Genomic DNA, 20,882 nt, shown 5'->3' on the forward strand with positions numbered 1-20,882 from the left:
TCATTACTGTAGTTCGATAAAATAAGCTATTATCCGGAATCTAATACGGCAAACAAGCAAAAAACGTCAAAGAGAATCGATCAATGGTAAATAGGTTCATTGTTCAGCTTGAATTGCCTAATTTGAAATGAAACAAACATTTTCGGTTATATCAGCAATCTTACTGAACTTAGAGGACTGTTTTTGAAAGGTTGCTCGCCGTGTTTTATGAGACAGTTGATTGGTTGTAGCAGCAACTCAATCATAAATGATGTATTGTAATAGAGGGGCTCGGTACACTTAGAGCAACCGGTTTTTCTTGCTGATTAGAAGATCGTGAGTTTAATCTATAAGCAAACCTGTTAGACACTTTTGCTAGGAAATAAGAGAGAGGGAGAATGATGGAAGCCATAAAAGATGTCGGGGACGGATAGAAGTTCCTCTGGTAGGAGTGGGCTTGTACAAGATTCCGCTGGCCAACTTGAACGAGATAACAATCGACGGAAATACTAGCGTTAGTGTCAGCGTTCTTACGGTATACTTCGTAGCTTGGATACTAATGACACTCAAGTCTCTTTTGGAATTCTCAGTCAGACTGCTTTCAGGAGTAATGCTGACGGGCAAAAATTGATTCCAGTCTATACCACCAGAACTTAGCGATTTCTAATAAGTGTTGATTGGTATACTGTGCATCGTTGCAGTTTGTTCCAACGTTGGTCCATATTGTGTATGGTCCCTGAGGAGCAGTATGTTTGGGTAAATGATCATTGTCGATTTTGCAATGGCAGTCCAAAGGTTAACGACACCAAATAACCTTTCCTTGGGTTCATAGACGTGATAAAGCATTTTGGCCCATTGCACTATGCCATTGTGCAGATGCCGTTGTGGTGATGGTGACGGACAGTGAAATCAACTCAATTGCCTTTGTTGTGATGGTCACATTCTGCGCACAACCGTAGAACTACGTCTTTGTCGACTATACTGGGGTACAAATCAAAAAAATGTGTTGTGAAATAGTGTTAGGTTTTGAACGCTTGTAACTTTGTCATTTGTAGATGAAAATATAATCCAAATACGCCAATCGATAGGATATTACATTACAAATCTGCTTAAATAAATATTCTTTTCAATTTTCCACAAAAAACATTGGAAAAATGTTCTTCTTCTTCTTCTTTGCATTTCAAGCTTATTGCATATCGCATATTAGCTCATTGCGTGCTCTCAACTTAGTGTTCTAGATGCAATTCCACAGTTATTAATTGAGAGCTTTCGATGCCTGTACCATTTTTGCATTGGTATAATTGTGTGGCAAGTCCAATCATACTTTTATGCCCAGGGAAGTCGAGATATTTTCCAACCCGAAAAATTCCTAGACCGGACCGGGAATTGAACCCAGCCACCTCCAGCATGGTCTTGCTTTGTAGCTGCGCCTTTGCCGACTGAGCTAAGGGATGCCCCCGGAAAAATGTACAGATGATAATTTTATCTCTGTTTTCATGAAATAAACGATTTTCCCTAACCCAGTCGTCATAATCGAGTACCATTTGGTTCTACATCGTTCTGCATGAACCTGAAAATATATCAAACAGCGCTGCTGTCATGCCTCTGCTCATTACCGCTTCGGACGGAGTGGCACTTGGTCCTGCAGCAAGCAGGAGCAAGTCAGTGGATTAAGGTGGATCATGGCGTGACCACCTATCACAATGAGGAAATGAGGAACTTGGAAATTGGTTATACATGCAAATCACCCCCTCCCCTCCCCCCTCCCCACGCCTTAAACGACAACCCAAAAAAGACATGGACTTATCACTTTATTCCGGGAAATAAATTATAAGCAAACTACAATTATAAGTAAAAGCAAAAGTTAAATTCCATTAATTTTTTACCCGCTTTCCATAGAGCCAAAACTTTCAAATTTGAGAAAAATTTTGCTTAAAAAAAGGCATACATTCTATTCTTTTTGTGAACTACCAACAACTGACTGTTAAACATATCTGGTACCTCTATATATGCAATTAGATTAACATACGAAGTCCAGCCTTTTTTACATATTCTGCACAAAAGATACTTTCTGCCCCGCCCCATTCATAAAAACGGCGGGAAATTCTATCAGGTGCGGTTGCACATCATTCTTCTTGAACCTGAAAAGATATAAAATAACGCTACTGTCCTGCTTTTGCTCATTACCGCTTCGGACGGTGTGACACTTGGTCCTGTATCAAGCAGGACTAAGTCAACGGCTAAAGTTGGACTTGAGTCCCGTTTCACTAAACCGAAACGCGGAAAAGTTATATGTGCCAAATCGGTTCATAAGTTCTTGGATCAATAGGTAGGGTCCAAGTAAGGGTAGCATTGGTGCTTAGCACGGAAAACAAACCAAGGAAAAAAAATGAACCATAACCGAAACATTGAAATACTTGAAAATTTTAAGATTAAGTTAAATAGTTAAAAATGCATGACATACATCAACTTTGCATAGTTCTACGTCATACTGCGGTCGTGTATAGGACATAACCCTTTTTTTCGTATTGAATTGCATGCATTCCGTGCTTATCCAAATCCGTAGTCCGTTCCCAAGTCTAGTCCAGGTTTATACTATCCGGCTCCAAGGACCAAATGTTGGGGGGGGGGGGGGGGGAGTCCTTGGAAAGTTGGTTCCATCGTGGACTGTATAATTTAGGTGGTGCTCCACTCTTCCAACACGATGGTGTTATTGAAGGGAACGTGTAATATTGGGAAAATACTGAACTCCCACAGTGTGAATGCTGAAATTCAGGACTGATTTTTTTTTTCTTAGATATTAAGACACACATGTATTCACGATTAATCACAAATTATATTTATACGTAAAACCCCTACATATATGTACATGAAATTTGATATCACACGTAACATAGATCACGTTACATTCAACATGGCAGCCCATTCATCTTGGAGATCTAACCGGAACTAAATATCTAATTAATTTCCTTGACCGACGCTGCCCTTTAATGCCGGGATGATTGAGAGCGAGAGAATCCAGTTTCTCCCATATCCTATCGCTGGTGATCGATGATCCTCACCTGACCGGTGATGGGTGGGTGTACCTATTTTGGTCCATGTATGAGTATGTCCGAAGAACGGTACCCAAAATTCACCTCGTAATGATCCCATGTGGTACAGTAGGGTGAAATACACTGAAACCTCCGTTTACGAAGTCTTTTTTTACGCAGTATTCAATTTACGTCCATCTTTTAACGAAGTAAATCCCAAATAACGAATCTGCAACAGCGACGCCGGTGGTGTAGTGGTAAGCGTGATTACCTCTCACCCCAGCAGGCCTGGGTTCAATCCCAGTCGGCGCCACCGGGAAGTAAAACCGTTGGTCCCCGGTTCATGAGTTGAAAGGTCGATAGGTAGGGTCTAGGTGTGGGAGCTGCCTTCCTGGCGTCGGTAGCATTGATGCTCAGCACGGAAAACAAGCTCAACGGAAAACCAAAGGAAAAAACGGCTCTGCGAAAAACTGTGAAATACCCCACAATATGGAAAGATGGTATTTTTGGAATCAGAGTGACGTGTAGGAACCGGACGCCATGTTGAAATCTAAGATGGCGGCATCCGGTTCATGAAAAACTGGAAAATGGCATGGAATTCCAGTTCCTACACGTCACCCTTATTCCAAAAATACCCATATTGTGGGGTATTTACAGTATTTTCCAGTTTTTCATGAACGAGATGCCGCCATATTGGATTTAAAAATGGCGTCAGAAATGGATTTCCATTTCCTACACGTCACACTGATTCCAAAAATACTCATATTGTGGGGTATTGAAAGTATTTTCCAGTTTTTCATGAACCGGATGTCACCATCTTGAATTTCAAAATAGCGTCAGACATCGATTTCCGGTCTCTTCACGTCCCCCGATCCCGAAAATATCAATATTGTGGGGTATTTGACAATATTTTCAAAAACCTCTTTTCACGAAGTAAAATCCTAAATATCGAAGTTTTCTTACGCACTAGGTTAGGTTCGTAAATGGAGGTTTCAGTGTATTCTGCGGTTGCGTTTCTTATCGTCTTGTTTTTTATCACTATTTGAACAACAATTAAGCCAAACGACTTGCTTGGCCTATTCAGCCGAAAAGCGGTTCGTTTCGGTTGGTACTATCTCCTTCGAACGTAATTAAATCAATCTTCCCTGACAGATCATGTCACTGAATCTTTTGCGACGCATAAACTGTGCTAACAGCATTAATATTAATAAACTCAGTGTTCAGTTCATAGCGCAATCTATTTTCCTACATTATCATATACAGTTTTCTAGTTCGGCAATTTTTTTTCATGTGTGTTTACTTCTTGTTGAATTTGATTTATAGCTAATAAATTGATGTATTTTGGCACTTTGAAGGTTGATTTTATAAACTATCCGTCATAAATAAAATAAAAAGCTTCACACAGTTTGAAGTAAATCCGTATCCTATCCTCACAGACACACCAGGAAATGAACGGAAATTAAAAGTCATGAACTGTAAAGTTCACTGTCCACTCATTCAAACTGAACCATTCGTCGTTCCGAATGCGTCAACAGACAGCTTCAGCATATTTTAACAAACGATTTTCCAACCAATCACAACTCACAGTCAGTACGTTTCACGGTTGCGTTAATTCAATGCGGCATCCTTTCTAAACTATTGCGCGTCATTTACGTTACACTAAATAAAACCTCCGTAAACCGAAACTGCCACTTCAGTGTCATCGCGTCTTCCGAAATCATTCAATCCAATAGAATCCATCGCCGGTTACAGAACTTACCAAAACGTCCTACGCGTTCCATACAAAAGCTTATTAATTCTTCGTCCGTTATTCGACAGATGGTGTAAGATGATCTTCGAAGGCCTCTAGATTAGACTGCAACCGTACACCCCGTACTGCACATTCCTTGTGACACTCACAAAACGCACAACGAATCGAAATGGATTTACCGAAGGGAGCCAAGATAACCCACGCCGGGCTGCTGCATCACACTCCGGATGGCAAGACCGAGATTCAGAAGATCACCCAAGCCGGTCTGGTGGCTCGGTCACCCGAGGGGACGGCTGCCAAGGGGATGAACATCCGTGGCAACGAGGATCTGTGGGTGGAAATTCAGGCCAATACCTTCAAGAATTGGGTCAACGAACATGTGAAGGAGTCTGGCTTGCGGGTAAGTCGGGATTTGATGGGTTTGTTTCAGCAGTTTTTAAATTGGAATTTGTTTTTACAGGTCAGTGATTTCCACGAGGATTTCTGCGACGGTACATTTCTGTGTGCCTTGGTGGAAAGTCTTCAGAAGCGTCCTCTGAAGCCAAACTGGAACAAAAGACCCGCCAACCAGCACCATTATTTGGAAAATGCCACCACGGCCTTGAATGCCATCGAAGCCGATGGGGTGAAGCTAGTCAATATCGGCAACGTTGACATCGTCAATGGGAATGTCAAGTTGATTCTGGGTCTGATTTGGTCCCTGATTGTACGCTACCAGATCGGTAAGAGTAAATTCCCACCGAGGAAGTTGATGCTGGCGTGGTTGCAAGCTGCCCTGCCCGATTGCAAGGTGACCAATTTGACGTCGGATTGGAACAGTGGAGTACTGCTGTCAGCTCTGCTGGATTACTGCGAGCCTGGGCTGTTCCCGCATTGGCGTACGTTGGATGTCCACGATTCGGTTCGGAACTGCGAGCGTGCGATGAAAATCGCCTACGATAGGTTCGGGATACCGAAGGTGCTGGAGCCGGAGTATTTAGCGTCCAGCTGGTTGGATGAACTGTCCGGTATGACATATTTGTCGTACTTTATGAAACCGGACGGACCGGGCTACAATACCACCATGCGGTGGGTCAACAGTGTCATCAAACGATCGGTGTCCAATTTCACGGTGAGTTACCTTGCTGAATGGTGATGTGGAAGATTCAAATAAATCAATTTCTTTCCAGACGGACTTCAACGACGGAAAGGTATTCTGCGAGATCATCAAAGATCTGGGCGGTCCTGTACCGGATCCGAGTAAACTAAGCTCGGACCCAATACTGTGGGAGAGCAACCAGAACAAGGTTATCGAGGGTGGTCTGAAGTTGGGAGTGAAACCGGTTCTGGCCGCCAAGGATATGGCAACGGCCGATGAGGAACATCTGGGCATTATGGCCTATGCCACCTGGTTGCGATGGGTTACTCCCAGGCCACCGTTGGCGGACATGTTTGCGGTCCACCTGGAAAGCACTTCCGGAAGGATTGGTGAACCGACGCGGCTGCGCGTTGAGGTTCTATCGAGGGAAATCGAGATGAGCAAGGTGAAGGCGTTCGTAAGCACCCCGAACAGTAACATGTTGCACCCGGTGAAGCTAAATTCCAGGGGAGAGGGTACTTATGTTCCGGATAAGTATGGGATGCATGAAATTGTGCTGGAGGTTGACGATAATCAGTGAGTAGCAAGGTTGGGGGTTGGATGGTTTGGTGAGTAAAACTGTTTCCAATTGCAGACTGGGTGGCCACTTCTTCCGGGTGCTGCCTCGGCTGGTGACGGTTGCCCCTCCTGGAATGGCACCGTGTGCCCTGGGCAGCTTGGTGGAGGTGCTTGTCAATGCTACCGGTGCTCCGAAGACTGAGGATATTCTGGTGACGGCGTACAGCCCGTCCGGAAGACCCTTGAAGTGTCCGCTGAAGAAGGTAAATGGAAATATTTTCTGTATCAGAACATTGCTCATGTGTCTCAAAATGACTAAGTTCCATAGAACCCAATTGGTTTTTACCCCAAACAGACGAATTATATTAAAAATGTGAAATGTTGCCTGCTTTTCCTGTTAATATTGCATTTGAAAAAGGCGTGATTGGTAGATTAATCTGGGGTTTTAAATACATGTTCACTACTGTTTGCAGTTATATTTAGTTATCCAGAAGTTATTGAATCATATGGAATCTTACTTCAAAATCTATTTATTTTATTAGACTGTATGCAATTTTTTCTTTCCATAAGCTTCATACGACCTTTGGATCATTCGAACTTTCATCTTTTTCCTCATTTTGACCGCCTTGTGGGCTTCTCGTGACGTTTTGAGATTCCGTCTATTTGATACTTTACTTTCGTTTGGCCTTTGGTCAATTCAACTTTTCGTCCATTGTTCTTTGTCAAAACTCTGCCAAAAGTCTGCCATTTGACGTGGAACTGCTCTCTGAAGCCGTTCCGCGGTATCAAGATAGTCACGAACAAGCAGGTTTGCCTCTCGGTTGATTAGATTTGATGCGTAATAGGTGTGTGCTAGTTTAATTTTTTTGGAAATTTTTCAGTCGCGTATCATCCATGTGCCACACTTCAATTGTATTAAGGTTTTATTTTTTAAGTTTTATTAACAATGTTTTATTGTATTATATGATGTACGATATCGATTTTGAAGGAGCGAGAAAACTGTAGGTATGAAGTAAAAAGGCATTATTTTCGGTAAAATATAACTTTTGCTCGACCCAGGTTTAACACATGTTTGAGTCTTGCTGGGAAATGATATTATGATCTATCCCAAACCACTATTGTAGAAAATCGTATCAGTTAGAACTCAGTCGTAACGGCACGGAAAAAAATAATAAGTAAATTAAAATTTGACGTATGGTTGATCCGGTTTGAAAAACATTGTTAACTGCTTTCGGGGGCGTCGTTATATTTGAATAGATTTTTACCCGGGTTTGATATTTTATCAGTCGTGGTGTGATGTAAATGGCACGGTGATTTTAGAGCAACCGCTTTTGCTTACTGAGCAAAAGATCATGGGTTAGAACCCATGCCCTTTTACATTACTTATTTGATAGGGTCACGTCGTTTGCTTAAACCATGCTTTAAAAGATCGCATCACTTTCCCTGAACAATGCTTAAAAAGCAAATCGATACATTGAACGTCGCGTGAAAGTGGAATTTATTAAAGGCCTAAATACTTTTTCGTGGCTTTTAGTTTCCGGATTTGAAAGATCGTCGGTTTCAGCAGAAAAACGCGGCCCCAGACCTTTTCATATTAAAGAGATTTATAGTAAAATCGCTTTTGTATCGTGTATTTTGCGAAACTTGTCGTTGTCGTCGGTGCCGGGTTTGAATGGTTACAACAACTTGAGTAACATTATGATGTGATATGAGAGACTCGGTGGCCTTGAAGCAACCGTTTTTGCTTACTGAGCAGAACATCATGAGTCTAATCTTAGGCCCATCCACATTCAAGATTCGTCAATCGTTATATTTGATAATGTAACTACATGGTAATAACAGCAACTCGATGCTTAAAAAGGAGCTCGTCTGCCTAGGGGCAAACGTTTTTGCTTACCAAGCAGAAGACCGTGGGTTCAATCCTAAGTTCCTTCGCGTTATATGAACTTTAGGACATCAATTCAGCTTATCATTTACCAAAACGAACCCTGCTGCAAACCAAACCCGCTTACCCAACATCCCAGTGATTCCTCGTGGAAGTGCAGAGGTGTTCTCGGCTTCCATTAAAGCGAGTGTCACGTCAACACATTCCTACCCCTTCCTTTCTTGACCTGTGTTCGGGCGCAGCCGGCGCTGGTATTGCCTAGTTTGAGATCACCAGTTTTTCACATTGAGGATGATTGCTAGTCCCAAGCATCGTCTATTGGTTCTCTGTGTAATTACAGCTGGGATGGCAATAACAGAGTAGCAACCATGGGCGGTCAATCATGCTCATGCTCATGCTATGAAGCCATTTCGTGGTGTCAAAAACGGGACGACAGTTCTATAGAAGAAGCTAATTTTTAAATATTTGCTACGACTACAAACGCCTTAGCAGGGTTGCACTCTGCTGCATTAGTAGAATAAAGTCGGCGATCTAAAAAAAATTCCAAGTTCCATCATTAATCTAGCTTTTCCAAGTCCTATAAACTTGATGGTTTTACAATGTCTTAAGTTTAACAATGTGATGAACCTTCAGAATCTTAAAAAAAAACACACACAAAACAAGATAAATATTACTTCGATCGACATTAGTCCAAATGGGTTATTAGACCAAAAGCCTATTGAAAAAGGGTTATTTGGTTAAATTTTGGACAGTGATTGCTTGAACTTTCAACTTATTTTAGAAATCTTGGACTTGAAAGAAATTGAGACACCAAGGAAATTTTTCGAGAAATCATTCTAAGACTGTACTATACCTTTCCAAGATTTTGGGACACGTTGAAAAACCCTTTAGGGGACTGTTAATAAACTACGAAAAATGTTTAGGGGGTGTGGGCCTTAGCTAGTTGTATTAGCAACTGTCGATGCAAAGGTAGGGATGGGGGGTTCATAATAGCTCAAACCTTACAAAATATTCTAAAGGAAGAACTAATACAGAAATTTCCTTATTTATCCCCAGATCGACCACGGACACAGTGCCATATTCAAGCCGGACGAGGCCGGCGTTTGGGAGATTGCCATAACGTACCAGGGACGGCACATCCAGGGCGGTCCGTTTACCTGCTCGGTATTCGACCCCAGTGGTGTCTCGGTGCACGGACTGGACGGTGCCATGCCGCTGCGGGCTCACTCGTTCGAAGTGGACGCCCGTGGGGTCGGAGTCAGTGGAGAGCTGCACGTGGATATCGTGCACGAGAAGCGCTCGCTGGTCTGCTCGGTGGAGAAGCTGCAGGAGAACAAGTACCAGGTGACGTTTATGCCGAGACAGAACGGGAAACATCGGGTGTACATCTACTTCAATGGGTACGATGTCAAGGGATCGCCGTATATTATGCGAGTCGGAAGCAAGGGCCGATCCGGGAAGACCAGAAGCAGCCCGCAGCACGACAGTCGGATGAGATCGGAGAGCCCGTCGTACCACTTCCACAGTTCATCCTTGAACCGGAAAAGCGAACTCAAACGGGACATCTACTCTCCGCAAACAGTTCCGGCTGTCAAGGAAATCTACAGCAGCCGATTGACTTCCCCGTTGAGGGAAAGCCCATCTCCAAAGGATGTCCTCAACAGCAGTAGTTTCAAAACTGAGTACAAGAATTTATCATCCGACAACGATTATGGCTTCAGAAAGAGTACGGAGGCGCTGGCAAGCGATTTCAAAACTCCACCGAAAGAGGATGGCTTCAACTACGTCAAGACGGTCCGTACGGAAAACCATGTTACGAAGACGATTCGTCAGCATCGTGACTCGGAGAGTCCCAGTCTGCTCCGTGCCAGCCCGGGCTTGAAGAGTCCTCAAACCGTATCCTCAACCATCTACGAATCCCGGAATGCTACTGCTAGTCCCAAGTTCTACACATCCACAACTCGTTACGTCCCGTCACCGGTCGAGGCCCGTATTTCGAGTCCGATCAATATGCACGAGAAAAACGAATCGTACAAGTTTACCGAACGGGAGTCGAAGTTCAAGAGTACCATCACTCGGGATGTTGCACGGGACAGTCCCACGATTGAAATGTACAAAACATCCTCCCCGTCGGTGGTTGACTATTCTTCGAACATCAAAGTAACTTCTAATAATGGCCCTTCCCGTCGGGATAGCCGCGACGTTATCAGCAAGACGAAGCACATGTTTTCACAGAATTCTCTTGAATCGCTGGCTAATTTAACCGAGAAGCAGCTGAACACGGATTTGACGTTTGACCGAACGGTTGATTCCCAGACGGAGAAGAACACGCACTTCAACAAGTTCTCGCTGGGGGAGAACAACTACCGAAGCGATAGGAAACTGATCGAAGACGAGGGTTTGTACCGCCCGGGAGGTTATCTGAAGAATTATAAGACGGAGTCGAGCGAACGGTACGAAAAATATACGACCTTGAACAGTGGGTTTGAACCGATTGGACGTGACGTCACTGGTGCTAGGGCGATCCGAGTTCAGGATATTCCCGATGGAGTTCTGGGACGACCGGTTGAGTTTGAGAGTAAGCTGGAATTCTGTTCAATAAAATCTTCCATTTTGATGACAACAAATCATTTTCCCATTTTAGTTGACGGTTCCCAAGCCGGATCCGGAAATCTGGAAATTTTGGTCAACGGCGGTCGCGTGACGTCGGCGGTGCGTGCTCTGGGTAATCAGCGTTTTGTCGCCAGTTTTACCCCGCACGAGTCCGGTGTCCACACGGTGCAGATTACGTTCAACGAGGAAACCGTACCAGGTAAGAGATTGCGATTGCAGTTGAGCTTTAATCAATGACCTATATCCGAACTGATTGGATCAGTAAAGCACTGCCGAAGGGAAGTTGAATTCACTGTCCGAAAATGAGCAACGGATAATTGCTCAGCTTCGCCGTCCACGGAAGCATGCCGAAAATTTGGGGTTAATTTTTAACTACCCCTCCCTCCTCTGCCCTGTTTTTGCTTCGTCGTCTGGTTGGTCTGCAGCATTCCAGAGCGTCGAGTTCATCGCTTGGTAAGACAAATCTCTTCCCGTCTCTGCAGGTGGCACACATTTGTGTATGTGCGCTTTGCGGATGTTGATCAAAACAAAGATCGAAAAACAAACTTATTCGGAGAGATTTAAGACCATGTGTTGTTCATTCGTTGCGATTTGAATGGATTGTTCATTCGGTCGTTTTGAGAATTCATGTTACGGAATGTGTCCCGGTCTATTTGCGACTATCTGGACTGGATAGATGCAAGTTAGAAACAGATTACGTGCTTGGTCGAAATTGTTTATTTAGTTTTTGGCTAGTGCATGTGACGAGGGAAAATTGCAATGCTCCGACTTGAGTTGGTTGACTGTATTGGTGTTTCTGGGAACAGAAGTGCTTTCTACGTGGGAAATGTAATTCAATTTTAGAAGTTGATGATGAATTGCATTTTTCACATGCGTTTTTTGATTTATTTATGATTACAAATCTTAATTTTACTGAATTTACACATTTTAGGATGTGTGTTAATTAAGATCCTTTTAAAATGATGTATATTGAAATAATTTGTAAATGTATATAAGAGTATAAAATACTACGATAGTAAAAAATCACTGCAAAAGAGAGAAGGGTGATGCATATTTGCTTATCATAAAAATTAGATAAGGGGGATTAGAAACTAATTCGCTTCGCTTTGCATGGATTTTTTTTTTATATTTAATGATACCCATCGTTGTAAGCTTGATTTAAAAACAATACTATCAAGTGTGTTTTATATTATACTCATCATATAAACAAAAAATCAAACAAAGAAACTTTAAAAGAAATTCCTTTTGCTTGACGAGTATACTTATTCCTTCTTAACATAAACCTATTTTGTTCAAGGCTGAGGCAGTTAAGATTAACACATAATTTTTTCGTCTTTGGCTGTATTACGCCCCTACTGAGACTTTACGGTGGCCCTCAACTACTGCTCTAGATACGCTTCAACAGTTGTTATTTGAGAGCTTTTTAAGTCTGTACCGTAACGTGGGTAGATCACCTTTTCGTGGTACGTTACGGGATGTAAGATCTATAACCGATTCCTAGTCCTGACTACTTCAAACTAGGAGAACATGATTTGTCAGTAATGAAAGAAACACATCTTAGTCCTTGTTACCTGTTATGCATTATTGATAGTGACAAGACTCGGCTTTTTCCACCGAGGATGATTTTGAAACAAGGAAAAAATGAGTTAGTTAGTCTTCATCTATGTGTTTCCTAATCTTCTATTCGTTGTTCTCTAGTTTGAAGTGGGTAAGACTAGGATTCTGATGCATGATCATTATCGGTGTCATTCCTTAACTTTGTTGCTAAGGAATCCAAGGCACGTCTTTGGAGGGTGTTTCAACACTCCAAAGGGTATACATAGCGAGACCTTTCAACTAGAGTCGGATCCCTGCGATGAAGGCAAGAATGACAACTGTAAAAAATCGAATACTTCATCATTTCTCTATAGTGATGAAGTAATACGACATGCACTAAACTAAGGACACGGGATATACTACAATAGATCACATTACTGGTCGCAGTGGTGTTAGGTCCCGAACAAAAAAACCTGCAGAACAATCATCAAACAGAATTTTACCATTGGAATTGCCTTGAGCATCATTCCATGAGCGGTGTTTTGTATTAAAATCATCATTAATGAAGAATTTAGACCAATGGATGAGTAAGTTTCTGGAGGTCACCCTTGAAAAAAATATTTTTTTGTATGACAAATAGGCAGCTATAAACGTAGGTTGTCCAAATTTTGTTTCAACAGAAACTCCCAATGAATGTTTTTCATGTGTTATGATGTGTTTTTCTTAGGTAGACCATATTGCCCCTATCTACCCTATGCACGTTATGAACTCTCAAAAAGATCTCGTCTTCATTATCTTTAAGACATCGAGCATTCCAATGCAAAATATTTAATGATTTAAAATCGATTTCTGAATATCAAAGTGACTATTAGCGAATTTAACTCCAGTTTGAATAACATCAAACATGGAGTTAGTTTTCAGCATATCAGTAATCATGTCGATTCAAAATTTCGGTTGGAATTGTTGGCTAGAATTTTGATCTAGATTTCTACCAGCTGCAAAAAGCAGCACTATTTACTTGCTGAACATTGATAGCAGCAAGTATGGATGAAGAATTTGAAGCTTGTGAGTTGTTTGTACCTACGGATACGAATGTAGAATTTGTTCCTCGCTGACCGCTGTGAACAGCAGAGAAATAAGTACCTGGTCGGGAACGGGGAGCGTTTCCTATTTGTCGCCTAGAACGAGATTAAAGGATCGCTCTGCGAGTCTTACATTCCCGAGGCGTGAGAGGAATCACCACAATTCATGCATTTAGCTGGCATGTAGCAATTGTTTGTTCCTGCCCCAATCCATGGCATTTACGGCAGTGGGTGAGGTATTTGGAAATTTGCTCCAGTCTTCCCTTAGTGTTCACACTTCATTCTTTTATTATCGTTATGTTATTCTGGTCCTTCGAGCCGGATAGACACTAGGATCTGGCGTTCAATTTCCTAGAGTACAAAGGAGCCCGGTCGCAGTTTGCGCACGCCATCGGTAGCCGTTCTATGAGCTCACTTTGACAATGGAGTTTGCCTTCCGAACGCGAAAATGTTACCGTTGGACTGACTCTTCTTCACGCTACGGAAGACTTCAGCAAGCGGTGATCTCGGCGAAGACGTTTTCCACCGCAGAATCAGGTGAGCAAGCGTAACCACCATCCATCGCTTCCGTAAAGCCGTCTCTCACGGTAACCGCAGAGGAACCAACCAACACCCCTCGTTGCGTTGTGAATTCCCTGCAGACGCACTCTGCTACAACTCAGAACATACAATGACAAAAACGTCCAAGAGAAGATCCTGAAGAAACCTCGCTACTAACCCATCGTACGAAAACATTGCCACTACCTACATCGGAATCATCAATCCCTCGCGCAGTTTGCCTCTCGTCACACATCACCAACTGGCTTGAGGACATTTATCATTGCATCTGGCTATGACAGCTGTACCATAGAGTTGCAGATTCGCACACCCTAACGGCAACTATCCTCCGTCGGATTCTTCCCGCAACGCACTCCGCGTGGTTGAGCTGGGAGATTTGTGTGCAATTCACAATCTGGTTGCACCACAGGATAATACTACAGCCAATCTTCCATCTCGGAATTCTGTTCCTCGACACACCAACGTGCAGAATTCACCTTTGCGTACAAACCGCCATGGAATGTACCACAAGACACATGTCATCGTAGAATCGACAAGCCACCGACGGGACACCACTCCGGTGAGGAAACCGCACCGAAACAGTACTCTGCGTGTACCCTATCGTCCGTCAGGACATCATCACTCTGAACATAATCCGGACCGTATCAAACCTTTGAAATCCACTCACGATTAAGAAGAAGGAGAGCTACTATGTTGCATCCTAAAGTGATTCAAGGCGGGGAGTATGTTCACGCCGAACGTGAACCGCATTTGGTTAATAGTATTTTAACCCTCATGGTCACCTCCCGTGCCCATAGTGCAGAAAAGATTCTCACTTTCCAAGTCGGCTATATGCAGTACACAGCTGAATTCTCGCGCAACACGAGAAAAGGGCCTATCATTGTTGATCGATTCTCTTCATCGATTTTGAATAACCCAACTGCAAATGAATTTTCCATTGAGTGTGTTGATTCAGGCGCAAGCTAACATCATCTTCTGTCAAACTGTGCTGCAAGCCTAGCGAGAAACTCGTGTATGTAGCCGTGGTAAACCAAAGAGAAAGTCGATGAAGAGAATCGAACAACGAGGATAGGCCCTTTTCAAATGTTACGCGAGAACTACGTCCATATGATGAGAAACAATAGTTTCATCGTCTGGGACATTTCCACGCTTCTCACAAGCAGATCAAACCGGCAGTATAATCAAATACAGGGTAGAACGTACTGTCCTTTTTATAGCCTGAAAATAGATGTACCTACCTCTCTCATGCTTACCCCACTTCCACCGCAACAGCAACAGCAGCAGCAATAGAACAGTTTGATGGTTGATCGCCGAACCAAACGGTCCATCCTATGCACAGACGGATTCTGTGTAGACCGCACGCGCTCGCTCGTCTCGTTGGCACCCCTTATCCACAGATCAAAATGGGTGTAATAATAAAACAATTGTAAATATTGTCAAATAAATATGGACTATTTTTGTATTGTGAAGTTTGTTATGTATTTTCGTCTTAACGATTACTGCACCCCAGGCCCTGAGTTTCAGCCAGTCTATTCCGGCGTCAGCATAAAACTAGCTTTTTATAAGGCCTTGTTATAAGGTTGTTCAGTTCACCACACTTGAAGTGAACAAAATACAAATCATTAAGAATTCCGTTGCACGAATCGCCGGGACGAGGTTTCCTTTTCAATTTGGTTACTTGGACTGGCTCAACTCCAAGTAATCTAGTCGATTCATCTTTGATCTGATTCAGGGATTCACCACTGGGCAGACCATTCAAGACAACCTTGAACAGACGTTCGGTTTTCGTATCGGAAGGAAAAATTTGGGTTGCTTCTCAGTAAGATACTAGAGAAGACGTTTGAATCCGGTTTCAGCCAATACACAGTATTCACCCCGACGGCCAATTTGAAGTGAACACTTGAATTTATCGCAAAGAGCATGGAAATCGGAAGGGGTTATCACAATAGGACTTTTCCTTCTTAGCATTAAGCCGGGAATTTTTAACAGAATGTTGCCTGGATGATGGATCATTCTCATCATCCGTGAGCATATCAAATTGATTGCTCAAATAAAATTCATCAGAAGGGAGATCAAGCAATTGCCATTTTCTTTTGCGGCAGAATCCCTCGAATTATACTTGTGAAATGTAAGTTAACGCTTTTATTTTATTCTCCATACAAACAACTGATGGTAATCCTCCACATTAAAGAGTGTGACTATCGATTTCACAAGCGTGATCTGTTTTCTTCAACATAATGGAGTATAATGTTTCAAAAAAGCGGCACCGATGGTGTAGTGGTAAGCGTGATTACCTCTCACCGCAGCAAGCCTGGGTTCAATCTCAGTCGGCACCGCCCTCATGTTCTGAGGTATAACATATCTGATCACGCCTTCCTTCGGAAGGGAAATAAAGCCGTTGGTCCCCGGGTCATGAGTTGATGGGTTGATAGGTAGGGTCCAGATGTGGGAGCTGCTTCCCTTGAGTCGGTAGCATTGGTGCTCAGCACGGAAAACAAGATCGATGGAAAACAAACTAAAGGAAAAAAAGGGTTGTGTCCTATACATGACCGCAGTATGAAGTAGAACTACGCAAAATTGATGTATGTCATACATTTTTGACTATTATACTTTATCTTAAATTTTTCTAGTATTTCATTGTTTCGGTTATGGTTCAATGTTGGTTCAAGTTTTTCCTGGAATGTAATATATTATGAAAATTCAAATGTGGGGTCCTAACAAGCCGTTATATATTTTGGAGTAGCACCCCAGTATAGTCCACAAATACGCAATGCATGTTGTGGGATAAAACAATTGCCAAAAATACGTTAATTGATAAGCTTATCAGGCTCTTAATCTTTGTTTAATTTGTTATTCTAATTTACGTATTCACGTTTTTCTACTAGTCTACAGAATACCCCTTAAGTTGGAATTGAAAAAAGTGATAACCTACCTAACTACGAGTATAACTTAGCCTAACGTGCTAGATCACGTATGTTCTGATGAGATGATCTCAGACATGTGTCTCTGAACCTTCCCAGGATAAAACTTCTCCGTTCTTCTAATGTCTGAATTCCAACCAGGAGGTGGATCTCAGAATTTCGAGTCCGCGGGGGACTCTTGAGGATCATCCTAAGGATCTTGTTCTGGATCCTTTGGAGTTTGAGGTGATGGCATTTGGCACAACTCTCCCAGATTGGCATACCGTACTTGATTACGGGAAGGATGATTTGTTTGTAGACAGCAATCTTATTTTTCAGGGCCAGGGTAGACCTTCTGTTGATGAGTGGATACTGTTGATGAGTGGATGTTACACTTGGTTTTAGTTTTTTCAACGTGCTCCCTGAAAATCAGCTTGCTGTCTAGTGTTAAGCCGAGGTAGACTACCTCTTTCGACCATTCCACCACTGTGACCTTCAGGCAGATCTTATTATACTAAAACGGAATAAGTCTGGAAGATTTAGAGTGCGGAATGATGATGACCTGGGTCTTTGCTACGTTAATGCGGATCTTCCAGCTATTGAAATATTCAGACAGGACGTCCAAGCCTCTCTGAAGTTTGGCAGTCAGAGCTCCGATGACCCTACCCTTTTAGACGATGGATGTGTCATCTGCAAACAGAGACAACGATCCACCATCAGGGAGAGCCGGCATATTGGAGATGAACAGGTTGAATAGAATGGGGCCAAGGATGCTTCCTTGTGGAACCTCGGCACCGATGTTGAAAGCATCCGATGTGATGCCATTCAGAGAGACTCGGAACGACCTGTCTGATAGATAGTTGTTTATTATCTTCACTAGGAAGATTGGAAGACCGTACTGCTGCAATTTGAACACCAGGCCATCATGCCAGACATTGTCGAACGCTTTTTCAAACAACGCCATGGCAGATGTTTTCGAAACAGACTTGTTCCACCTGAGCATGTTAGTTACTCGAGTCAGCTGGAGGACGGTCTTTCGATCTTTCCGAAAACCAAACTGTTCCTCGAGTAATAAGTTGTTTTCTTCGGCACATGTTAGGAGCCGGTGATAGACTGCTCTTTCGAACAGTTTTGATAACCTTGAGCTTGAAGGAGAGGACGGATATTTCACAGGTTTCTGGATGGGTATGACTTTAGCTGACTTCCAACACGAGAGGAAGTAACCAAGTCGAAGGCACAGATTAAAAACCAGTGCCAGATGGTTGTAGAACGTGGAACTCGAAAGATTCAGGATTTTGTCGAAACCTGGGGCCTTCATGTTTTTAGATGATTTGATATAGGCCAACAGTTCGTCAGCCGTAATATCGGATTCCTCGGAAAAAATATTAAGAATCTGATGGAGGTTGGTTGCGTTTTCGGCAACCTCAGCTTCTTGAGGGCTGACGAAATGTTGACCTATCGTTATCAGTTGAACCAATGGGTCGCCGGGACTATCCAGTGGGGTCAGTGGTGGAATGGGTCTCGGATTATTTTTAAGGATTTTGGTTAGTTTACAAAAGGGTTTTGCACAATCTGGGAGAGAGTGGATTCTGTTGGCAAAGTTCTGATTTATGAGGTCCACCATCCTGGCTTGGATGGTTTTTGTTAGGCAATTACAGTGCCAGAACGCTGGTATTGCCTTCGAATGGAGTTAAGGAGTCTAATGAGATTTTTGGTAATTCTATCACGGTTCAGGGTATTGCTCACATGTCTGGATACTGGCACGTGTTGTTCCCTGGCCCGGGATATCGCCTCCTCGATGGAACGCAGACACCGGCAGTCGACACAGTGTTGGAACTGATCCCAGCTGACACGATGGTAGTTGCGTCGGGAAACTTGGAATCGGTTGTCGGATGAGCCCACATTGGCCACCACCGGATAGTGGTCTGAACTAAGCTCCTGGTGGGTCACAGGTTGCGAGATGTTGTCTCCCATGTTGCTGACAAAGATGTCGATGGTGGAGTGTACACCAGACCGGCTCAACCAGGTGGGAGAGTCCGGCGCTAATATGGTGTAGTTAGCCTATTGCAGGTTCAGGAAGTTCAGGATTATGCCGTTTTGGTTGCGTCGACTGTTGCCCCAAGTCTGGTGTTTGGCGTTCAGGTTGCCAGTGATGATGTACTTCTCACGCCGTCGAGTTAGTCTGATGATGTGTCTCCACAGGTCCACTGCTGACCCGTCCCTGATAGTGACTTGTTTGGGACAGTATTCCACAATGATGGTAATAGGCGACAGGAGTGGCGACTTCCACACCCACCACTTCGATCATCTTCAGCTGGAAACTCGGTAACAGTCGATAGCCAATACTTGTCCTCAATGCGATAGCCACTCCTCCTTCGCAGGAGCTGGTCCTGTCTAGCCTTACGAGCCGAAAATCGACAGCAGTGCTGTTTTATATCTTTTCAGGTTCAAACAGAACGATGTGAAACCAAGTGGTACTCGATTATGACGACTTGGTTTGAAGAAAACGTTTATTTCATGAAATCAGTGATATCATTTGTAAATTTTTCAAAAGTTTTTAACGGAAATTCGGAAAAGTATTTATTTCAGCAGATTTGTATAGTAATTTCCTATCGATTGGTGTATTTGCATTTCAAGTTCATTTATAAATGACAAAGTTACAAGCGTTCAAAACCTAACACTTTGTCACCAGTCATATTTTTTTGATTTGCACCCCAGTATAGTGGACAAAGACGTAGTTCTACGTAAAAAAAAAATGTTTCGAAAAAGCACATCACCATCTGTTTCATTTGAGATCTTACTGTCAAATCATACAAAGTGGCCACGATCACTATTCAATCATCTTTTCGATTGATCTAACATGTCTGTTTACTTTGGATTATTTCTTAAACTTTGAGGACAATCTGTCCAACAAACAATTTTAGCTGCAGACTAGCTAATACAGGAAAAACTTAGCTGTCTAAACCAATTTTTGCCAATAAAAGCTAATCTGCAGCTTTAATTGTTAGATGGGCGTTAGACTAATCCATTCGTTTATATCGTTTCTATATTATGTAAAATTCGTTAAAATCTACTGTAGATTTATTCTCAAACCGCGTGTACAGTTTAGAAGGGGAGGAAGTTGACAAATGTCCACTAGAGTGATGCAAAATTTGAAACCATTACTCCACTTTGCTCAAATGGTTTCAAATTGGGTATTGATCTCATTTTGTTGAATACTGATATTGCACAAGCCAATTTTCCAAGGATCTTTTGCTCTGGGATGCATGGTCCATTGTTCTTGTATGATTTTTCTGCAATCACAAACATTATATTTTTCTGAATTTAAAACATACCTTCTTCTTGTTTTACTGCTAACGTAGATCCAAAATATGTTTAAAGCATTCATCAATTTTGCCCTGAACCGTTTGAGGTATTATGCATGAATCCCCACGAATCCCACAACATATAGGGAAAATGTCTCTCTAATGTTGGCCTATGGATCTAAGATTGGGCCCATCGCTAAAAATCTGCTATTCATCAATTTTATTTAGATGAACGCGTTATTGGGACGTAACTAATGGATATTTTTGGTTGCTATTGAAAATTTAGTCGATTGCTGAATGTATGTATGGGCCCAAATTAGGGACACTTGGGCCGACATTACCTACCTTTACCATTTACATTGACAAATTAACCATCGGAATGACAATTCCTAAATTACTATTTAAGGAACCATTCACACTCCCACACATCAGATCGCATTCATTCCAGTGCACGGTTTGAGAAGTTCATTCCGCCTTCAAGTTTTTGTTTTGAGCCTACTGCGAGTAGACCACCTTCTTCACCTACACACACACACACACCTGTCGTCACTCTACACCGGTCTGTGTCTACCTGGAACCGCATCGTCGTCGTTCATTTAAATCGCT

At 42.7% G+C, this 20,882-nt stretch overlaps 1 protein-coding gene across 3 annotated transcripts in view; it reads left to right on the forward strand.

The window, feature by feature from the left end:
* Positions 1–20,882, forward strand: part of jbug (filamin-type immunoglobulin domains fbug) — a 173,074-nt gene that overhangs the window by 60,241 nt on the left and 91,951 nt on the right. For all 3 annotated transcript variants that reach the window (XM_065234543.1, XM_065234539.1, XM_065234540.1), the window contains exons 2-7: positions 4,830–5,161; positions 5,222–5,872; positions 5,931–6,415; positions 6,474–6,660; positions 9,339–10,860; positions 10,927–11,094. In XM_065234543.1, the coding sequence (XP_065090615.1) occupies positions 4,931–5,161; positions 5,222–5,872; positions 5,931–6,415; positions 6,474–6,660; positions 9,339–10,860; positions 10,927–11,094 (3,244 nt within the window). In that variant the 5' untranslated portion in view covers positions 4,830–4,930. The remainder of the gene's footprint in view (positions 1–4,829; positions 5,162–5,221; positions 5,873–5,930; positions 6,416–6,473; positions 6,661–9,338; positions 10,861–10,926; positions 11,095–20,882) is intronic.

Source organism: Ochlerotatus camptorhynchus, unplaced genomic scaffold (assembly GCF_037179485.1).
Source record: "Ochlerotatus camptorhynchus isolate MF236.1 unplaced genomic scaffold, CSIRO-AGI_Acam_v1.1 ptg000434l, whole genome shotgun sequence".
Taxonomy (NCBI): domain Eukaryota; kingdom Metazoa; phylum Arthropoda; class Insecta; order Diptera; family Culicidae; genus Ochlerotatus; species Ochlerotatus camptorhynchus.